General features: G+C 54.1%; 1 protein-coding gene across 1 annotated transcript in view; it reads left to right on the plus strand.

The window, feature by feature from the left end:
* The window catches only part of LOC103914285 (cytochrome P450 26B1), a 40,831-nt gene extending 31,635 nt beyond the window's left edge, over window positions 1–9,196 (plus strand). The window contains 4 exon segments of the mRNA XM_009320897.1: window positions 5,188–5,489; window positions 6,526–6,681; window positions 7,575–7,856; window positions 8,804–9,196. Of these exon segments, the coding sequence (XP_009319172.1) occupies window positions 5,188–5,489; window positions 6,526–6,681; window positions 7,575–7,856; window positions 8,804–9,196 (1,133 nt within the window).
* Window positions 9,197–9,204: the final 8 nt, after the last annotated feature.

The raw sequence follows: 9,204 nt of genomic DNA on the forward strand, positions 1-9,204 counted from the left end.
AAGAGCGGTGACAATACGTAAGGTGAATTTTGCTCTCCTCAAATGCACTGGTTCCTCGTGAATAAATGGGGGGAGGGCACTTGGAGCAGCACTTCAGAGGTGGTGTAGGCACACAGATGCTGGAGAACCGCAGTGTGTTTAGGTAACCCCATAAAGTGGGCTCATAAGCCTAAATTGCTGAACGTAGCTGATTGCATTTTGCTGGTGCTGGCGTTGGTTTTTTTGAGACACGAGGCAGTTTTGCAGAGGGGGGTGCTGAGACAGATGTAGGGCGTCCTGCTTGTTCCCTGCTCTCACCCCCAGCCTTTGCATCACAGCCCCTTTAACCTGATGGCCTGTTAAAGGTTTCAGATCGAAAGCAAAGTCTCCCATGCCATGTGGAGGGTTTGTAGGAGAGCTGCTCGGACATGGAGATTTTTGAGCCGTGGGGAAATGGGGTGCTTGGGCTCGTTTTCATTCTGAACTCAAGCGGAAATATGAAATTAGTGCTAGGAGTTTCTCACAACCCTAGATGTTTAAAAAAAAATTAAAAAATTAGGGGTATGGGCAACCCTGAAAGGTGCATGATCATCATAACAAGGATGCCGAAATGATCTTTACATTTTTTTCCAGCACATTTTTTTGAGAGTCATTCGAATTTCAGTAAAACTGCCTTTTGCAAAGGCACTCCATTTCTTTTCTTCAGCCGGGCCGAGTTTGGAGACTCCAGCTACTGTAACCAGACTCCTTTTGGAGACGGGTTGCAGCGTTCGTGGGGCTCTTGCATTTCTCCCTGGGAGAGGTTGCTGCCTTCAGCAGTTCCTCACCTGCACTCTGCGTGCAGCGCTGTGCTTTGACGGGCAAACCCAGCGTTGCTCATTTTGGGTGGTCGGGAGCTGAAACTCTTGGCTTTTCCCTCTCAATGGGCCTGGATTCCTCCCGTGATGGAGCATGGCAGGAGACCTTGGAGTGGTCCCTGTGCTCCGTTTTCCAATTACAGCACGGGGAGAAAAGGCATCAGCTCTTTGCTATGTGCCTGTGAAAGGCAAAGCCCTTTAAAAACAGATGGCAGAGCATCAGGGCAGCGCTGGGGTTTTGTGGAGGTCCTCCCCTCTTTGTGGTGCCTTGCATAGTCTGCACAACTTTTTTGCTGTGTTTCCGCTTTGCTTGTGCTCCTGATGCCAGGGCAGCCTCTTGCCCATGAGCCTTCTCATCCTGCTCCAAAAATATCACGGTTTACAAGCCCGCTGGAGCATGGCAGTGGGCTCCATGTCTGGCAGCCCCACGTCTGATGCCAGAGAGAGGCAGACATCCGTTATAACGTGGTGACAGGACAGGGCTGGGACAAACACCGCCTGGCCTTTGAAATATAGGAAGAAATTGTACGTCTCCAGGTTGAGACACTGCTTTGGATGCTTCCTGACACATCCTGCCGGCCAAGCCACCAGTGGTTGCCAAATTGGTTTGTGAAAATGTCTCCGTGCTAATGGTGCCTTCGTTGGGTCGGGCCAGCAGCTCTGGCCGGCGCGGGCTGGATGAGACACAGGTGTCTGATCCCAAAGCGTAAGTTTTCCTCCTGGAGGGGAGGAAGGAAAACTCCGTTTCCCTCTTTGCCGTGCTGCCGGGTGGGAGCAGGGCAGACCATGGTCAGCAAAAGGCAGGGGCTGAAGCTTGTGCTTGGCATGGGGAGGCTTGGCCAGAACCAAGGTGGGGTAACACAATGAAAAGCATCATCTCTGCTAATTCCTTTCCACTCCAGCCACCAAACGAAGCCTTTGCTACGCATGAAAACGCTGTGGGTTGAAGTTCAGGGCTCTTCGCTTGAACGTCCTCTCCTCTTTGGTGTGGTTTAAGGATGGGGCTGGGGTATTATCCATCTGGGACCGGGGGCAGTTCACTGTCACACGGAGCTAGACCTCTCCAGGAGATCCTGGAGCCGAGACACTGGGAAGGAATTTTCTGCCCTAGGAAAACCATAAATCTTTAAATATCCTGTTTCCACTACGAGGCGGATTGGAAGTTTCCAGCCAGGCTCGCTGGGTGGTGGTGTCTCCCTCGGCGTGAGGTGAGTGTGTGTGTGTGTGTAAATGAATGCCCCCAGACAGAGCAAATCCCAAGACTTGGTTCTTTTGGGAACATATCAAAATGTGAAAAAAAATGGGGGCTCTTGCCAGCATCTCTGAAAAGTCCTGGCCACTGCCCCGGCACTGCCGCCGAGGCCACCCAGCCGGACCCCCACCATGGCTGGGCTATTACATCTTGCTGTTAGCAAAGCTGAACATCACCTTAGAGCTGCTTTTGCCTCTTGGCAGCTCTGGAGCAGCTGTTTTTGCACGGATGCTCCTTGGCTTTGCCTGGTCTTGCTCCGGTGAGCGGCCGAGACGTTCGGCTCAGCTTCACTAGAGGGCGCAGGAATTTTAGGCTAGAAACGCACGGAGGTTTGTCGGGGAAAGTTGGCTGCCTTTTTCTCCTTTTTAATCAACTGGAAAGATGCAGGGTTGAACTGGAGGTGACTGGAAGGGGATCCAGACTTGTGTCTGGCTGGGGAAGGATCCGCTGACATCTGGGATTAGGCGGCGTGGAGTGCAGCGGCGGCGAGCGGACGGGACGTTGCAGCGAGCTGGCAGCGTGGCCGGGGCTCGCGATGTTGGGGTGCAGCTGGCTGGGGCTGGAGGAGCCTGATAGCAAAAGGACAGCTCAAAAAAGAGCAAAAAAAAGAAAAAATTCCCCCCCAACCCCCTAGTGCTAAATGCTCGCCCTTTTTCAGGCTGGGCAGGTGCTGCGTTGACCTCCATAGGGGCTCAGTCTTCTCTTCCTGAGGGTCCCCTCCTCTGTGCCTTTGCTGCACATCGCTCCTTGGGACAGGCACTCTCCTCTTCAGGGTCTGGCTTGGTCCGCGGGGTGTGGATCTGGCCCTGGGCTGGTTCTCTGCACCACCGCAGCAGTTTTGCACAGTGGGACCAGAGGCATTTCTTAGGCTGCTGTACTTTTTGCAGGGTGCAGGAGGTCCTCGAGCACTTTGCCTGTGGGTGGTGCTGGGCAGAGCTGGGGGGGGACGGGGTTTGCCCCAGGTCAGGAGCCCCAGGGGCCACCTCCATCGTGATGGTGGCTCTAAGCAAGGCTGCAGCCTCGGCTCTCCTTAAGCAGAGGCTGTCCCCTCATCGGCTCTGCTTTCAGCTGGGGAAACTGAGTCATGGGAAGCCTTTGGGGAGAGCAGCGTGATTCACTGGGGGCCTCTGTCCTTATCCCAAACCCCGCAGTACGGATGAAGGGCAGACGCCAGTCGGATGGTGAGACATTGGTGTCCCTTTGCCGGCCCCACGCTGGAGGTCCTGTCCCATCCCTGTCGAGCAGCTCGGGGCTGCCAGCTCTCCTCCAGCCGGCACTGCCTCAAAGCCTGGTGTCCTGCTCATGGCCACCAGGAACCGGCCCTTTCCCAGATCCCTTCGTACCTTCCCCAGGCAGCCGGGGGGCTCAGCTTTAGCACCTCCAGCTTTTCTTTTCTGTGTGGCTGCTTTTTCACCCCCTCACACAGGCAGGTCTGCCTGAGCATCACTGCCCTTTCCAGGCTTAAAAATAGCTTGTGAAGCATGGAAAGGCAGCAGAAAGCAGCAGCCGCAGCATCTCATGCGCTCGCTGTGATCTCACCGTGGCCCCGCTGTTCGTTCATTCATTGCTCCGCTCCGTTCATTCATGCCTCTGCTCTGCGTAGCCATCCGGGGACGGCTGTCTGTCTGCAGGCAGATCTGTCTGTTGGTCTGCTTGCATTTTCTCTCCCATCGCTCCTACCGTTCCGTTTGCAAGCTGATATTTCCACGGGGAGCCTCCGAGCTCTGCCCCACTGTGTATTGTGTGATGAGTTTTACTTGGGGCTCAGCCCGAGTGCAGCTCGTTATGAAGCGGCTCTTGTCGAGCCTCCTGCCCGGGCTGCGAGGGGACAGAGGTGTTATTTCACCAAACAAACTCCCAGCGAACGATGTGCATTAGCAATGAGGGGTCGCAGCCAGGAAAATGTTACCTTTCCCTTTGAGTGCTGACTGCGGAGGAAATTCTCACATTTACAGCTCCAGCGAGTCCGGCGCTCATGGAAAGAGGGGGCGGCTTTGATTTCTCTCCTCTTGTTGGTTTGATAACTTTGCAGCTCCCCCACCGTGCATTGAGCCCCCCCGGGAACTGGCCACCGGTGGAGGCTATGCAGGCTTGCAGCTCCCTCCTTGGGAGCCTGTTCTAATTTGATTTTCCCGGAGGCCTGGCATGTGGCGGCGCGTGTGTGCGTGCTGCCCTGTGTGTGTGTGTAGGTTAATAAAAAATAAACAAACAGCACTTTTTCCTCCGGTGCACTCTGGGAGGGATGCGGCGGGGATGCCGAATGAAAGCGTGTGCTGTGGGCTGCGCCGGGGAGGGCTGAAGGGACATTCCTGGCATTGCTGAGCTCCTCGGGCAACGCGCGGGCCCTGGCCCAAATTGGAGTAAGGAGCCGTTAGCATCGGAGACCTGGGGAGGCCCACTCCCGCGCAGTGTTTACTCGCAGAGCTTAAATTAATACTGTCTACTGACATCAGTTCTTTTGCCCGGTTTCCCAAGGAAATGAGCCGTGTGCGATCGCAGCCTCTGTGTGTGCCTCTCTTCCCCACTTGAACCCCTGTCTAAGTTCAGCCAGATTTCACAGAGATCGTAAATGCCTCAAAATAATTATTTTACTTCATTTTTTACATATATTAAAAAAGGGTGGTTGATAGGTGCAAGAAACTGCCGGTGCTTCCCACTGAGAGAAAAGTTTGCATGTGTCTGCGTGTGTGCACAACCATAATGTTAGACACTAGAGAATCCCTGTAGAAGAGATGTATCAGCAGCATCCAAATCATGGGATGAATGTAACTGGCAGCCATGAGACACGGAGCTGCGGGAAAGCCGGCTCCATCCATCCTGCCGTGCGCAGGGTGAAGCGTTTCCTCCCGTCTCTGGTTTGCACCATGTTATTGCCTGTCATTTGTGACGGTTGTGGGGATCAGCCTGCGGAGGATCTGTCAGCTAATATTTCTCCATCGGCCCTTTTTGGCAGCTATTTTAGGAATCGATGGTTCTGGATGATGAATTCTGGATGATGACGAGTCTTCGGCTCAGCGCAGGAGACCTGTGATGTCCATTTTTGTGGGCAGAAGCTGGTTACTAGAGAAAGGCAAAGATGAGCGTGTTGGGGCTGTGTAGAGATCTCTGCTTACTCTCTTTTGTAGGTTTTCTCCAAAATCTTCAGCCATGAGGCACTGGAGAGCTATCTCCCCAAGATCCAGCTGGTGATCAAAGACACCCTTCGGGCCTGGAGCAGCAACCCCGAGTCCATCAATGTCTACCACGAGACCCAGAAGCTCACATTCCGTATGGCCATCCGTGTCCTGCTGGGCTTCCGCATCCCCGATGAGGAGCTCAACCGCCTCTTTGAGGTCTACCAGCAGTTTGTGGAGAATGTCTTCTCCTTGCCTGTGGATCTTCCCTTCAGCGGCTACAGGAGGGTAAGAGATTTGGGTTAAGTCCTCCACCAGCCGATAACACCAAGTTATTGTGGTTAATGGGGCGGTGGCTAAGCCCCACCTCTACAGGTTCTTGGTGGGATGTCTTCTCACCCTCTGACCTCTAGCAGCGAGTCCATTTTGGGCTACAAAGTCCTGTTTCGGTAGAGTGGAGAGGGACATCCATTCATAGGTTTTTAGAGTGCTAGGGACTGAGCGGGTCGGTGCAAGGGAGAATACAGTCAGGACTTGCCCAGATCTAATGCGTAATTTTTCCTCACTTATAACTGGCTATTTGGCTGTATTTCTTTGTCCCTTCTCCTGTTACTTCCCTCCTGTCCCCAGGCCAAATCAGGTCAGCGGACCTTCTAATTCCAAGAACTATTCTATTTTTTTGATGAATGATGCAAAATGAAAATGTAACAAAAAACATAGAGAAAAAATTGTATTTTTTTCATGGGGAATTTTGGTAACGGAAATACGGGGTTTTAAAATTTATTTCTGTGGTTATCACTGCAAATTTTGTTATTGTTATTGACCACACGAATGAGCCCAACCATTTGCAGCCCCGAAGCATTTGCAGCAGCTGGCTGGCCAGGTGCAGCTGCACTCAGATAGGAATTGCTTTACTGAGACCAGGTGATAAAATTGCTCGGGAAGCCTGTTACGCTCCCGGGAAGAGGATCCTTTCGGATGAATTGACTTTCCTTTGTGAGACAACTTTCCCAGGGACTGCCATACATCCCAGGGTGAGCCGGAGGCCTGTGAACTGGTGCAGTGCTGGGACTCCCACATCAGACCTATCATTTGCACATAGGTGCTGATTACTCTTGCCTGTAATCTCGCCCACTCGGGGCTTGCTCCTCCTGCCCTGGGAACAACTTCAGCATCTTTATTCTTCTCTTTGACCATCTGCAATTTCAGTTGTATTACTTGAACGTGTTGTCCTGAGCACGTCTCCAGCTCCTGGGGACGCTGGGCTCGGGATGGTGGTGCTAACGTTGTGTCCTGCGTGGTCTGATGGCTTCCCACTCCACAGGGCATCCGGGCACGCGAGACGCTGCAGAAGGGGCTGGAGAAAGCCATTCAGGAGAAACTGCAGAACACACAGGGCAAGGACTACGCCGACGCGCTGGACATCCTGATAGAGAGCGGCAAAGAGCATGGCAAGGAGCTCACCATGCAGGAGCTGAAGGTAAAGATCTTCCCCATGGCCACCTTGTCCTTGCTGTGCTCAGGGCAGGGGCTCCCCGAAGAGCAAAGCGTGAGCTGGTGTAAGGAGGATTTTTTGGGGGCAGAACTGAGATGGTCAGCGAGAGCTGGGGGAAGACAGCGTGTTGTTGGAGCTGCAGGTGAATCCTGGTCTGGCAGATTATGGTGCCAATGAGCCAGTTGCTTTCCTACGGGCCATATCTATTTGCAGATCATGCTCAGCCCTTTCTAAAAAGCATTTCCAGGGAATGTCAAAAGACCATACAAGTTTGCTGAAGCTTTCAGCCTTGACCAGCTTCATCCCTTGACCCATCCAGTTTTATGGGGCCTCCTTTGCAGGGCAAACGAGCCCTCTGCAGGTTGTTATCTGCAGCAGGGTCATGGCATAACTTGTCCTTCATGTACTATCAAGAGCCTTCCCCAGGGTTTTCTCTCCTGCCTGTCTGGCCCTCAGTATCCTCCAAGGCTCTGTGGGAAGCTCCCCGTGGCGCGTGTCCAAGACCTGTGCCGGCACAAGGAGAGACCTTGCAGTTAGACATGATCAGGCTGGAGAGCTGTTGGGTGTGGGGAGATCTCTGCAGCGTCAGCTGAGAGGGGCAAGGAAAACGTCTCTGGGGTGGGAGTGATTCTGCCCTGCTTCTCCCACCAGCAGCAGCAGCCACATTCCAGCAGCTGGAGAACTTGCCCATGCAGAGGGCAAGGAGGGGGAAATGTCCCTTTGCCCCATGGCACTGCATGCCGTGACATGGAGGGGAAAGAAATGCCCTGTGGCAGGCTGCTACAGCCCGTGTGCCTGTCTCTTGACGTGCCGTGGCTGCTGGCCTGTCTGTCTGTTCATCCCCTGTGTCTTACCCCAGCTTTGCTCTTGTCTTTCAGGATGGCACCCTGGAGCTCATCTTCGCTGCCTACGCCACCACCGCCAGCGCCAGCACCTCTCTGATCACGCAGCTCCTCAAACACCCCCGGGTCCTGGAGAAGCTGCGGGAGGAGCTGCGCAGCAAGGGCATCCTCCACAACGGCTGCATCTGTGAGGGCTCCCTCCGGCTCGACAACATCAACAGCCTCCACTACCTGGACTGCGTCATCAAGGAGGTGCTTCGCCTCTTCACCCCCATCTCTGGGGGGTACCGGACAGTGCTGCAAACCTTCGAGCTGGATGTGAGTATTGCCATCTCTCTGGGGTGCGGCTGCACCGTGAGCTCCCCAAAACCACCTTTTTGCAAGTTGTTGCAAAGCTTGCTTGAGCCTGGCTTAGATGAGACCTCAGGGAGGACAAATTAGGTCCTCCTGGTGATGGGAGGTGGAACTGCTCTGGATTCAGAGGAGGGTGATGGGGTCTGGCCCATGGCAGGGGAGGGATGCACTCAGGCTGTCAAAGAGGAGACAGGCGTGACACTTCAAAGAGCAACTCGTGACAATGTTTAACGCCAAAAACTAAACTGGGGTGTGACAAGGGAAAGGTTTACTGCAAAGGGCATCTCCAGGCTGCTGGATGACAGGCGGATTACTCACCACAATGGCTGGAATTTCCTACTAGCAAAACAAAATCTTGAGACCTGGCTTGTCGCTGTAAATCCTACTAATGTAATGATTGAGTCGGAAATCTTTTAAAGTGCTCAGGGGATGATAAATCCGCACCATTTCTCATCACCCAAGCCCTGACATGTGCGTTGGGCGTGTGGGGCTGACAGGCAGCGGGGTGTGAGCAAAGCCATGGGATGCTCTGGGGAGGGCTGGTCAGCGCGCGGGGCATGGCACGGGCGCGAGAAAAGCTGCTTCCCTTTGCCTGGCGGCAGTCAAGCACCACGGGGTTCCTGGTAGGCGACTCCTGCCAGCGACCGCAAAGCAAATAAATAGCAAGGGATCGTCCAGCGGGTCCCTGGGATAGAGGCAGGAATAAACCCAGGATTCCCATCTCCCAGCCCTTTGCGCTGCACTCTCTGGTTTTGTTTTAAATCTGCATCACGCTCGAGTAATAAACCCAAAGAAAATGGGAAAAAGCAGACAAAAAAAAACGGCTTTATCTTGTTCTCCCACTCCCTCTCCCTTTACAGTAGGGTTGACTCGCTCTGGTTTTCTCTCCACCCCTTCCCTCTTCTCTGCAGGGTTTCCAAATCCCCAAAGGCTGGAGCGTCATGTACAGCATCCGGGACACCCATGACACCGCCCCCGTCTTCAAGGACGTGGACGTCTTCGACCCTGACCGCTTCGGGCAGGGTCGAAGCGAAGACAAGGACGGCAGGTTCCACTACCTCCCCTTCGGAGGAGGCGTACGGACCTGTCTGGGCAAGCACCTGGCCAAACTCTTCCTCAAGGCGCTGGCCATCGAGTTGGCCAGGCCCAGCCGCTTCGAGCTCGCCAACAGGACTGTCCCCAAAATCACCCTGGTGCCTGTGGTCCACCCGGTCGACGGACTCAAGGTCAAATTTTTCGGACTGGATTCCAACCAGAACGAGATCCTGACGGGGACAGATGCCATGCTGGGGGCGACAGTGTAAAGCCCACG

Source organism: Pygoscelis adeliae, unplaced genomic scaffold, assembly GCF_000699105.1.
Source record: "Pygoscelis adeliae isolate BGI_AS28 unplaced genomic scaffold, ASM69910v1 Scaffold273, whole genome shotgun sequence".
Taxonomy (NCBI): Eukaryota; Metazoa; Chordata; class Aves; order Sphenisciformes; family Spheniscidae; genus Pygoscelis; species Pygoscelis adeliae.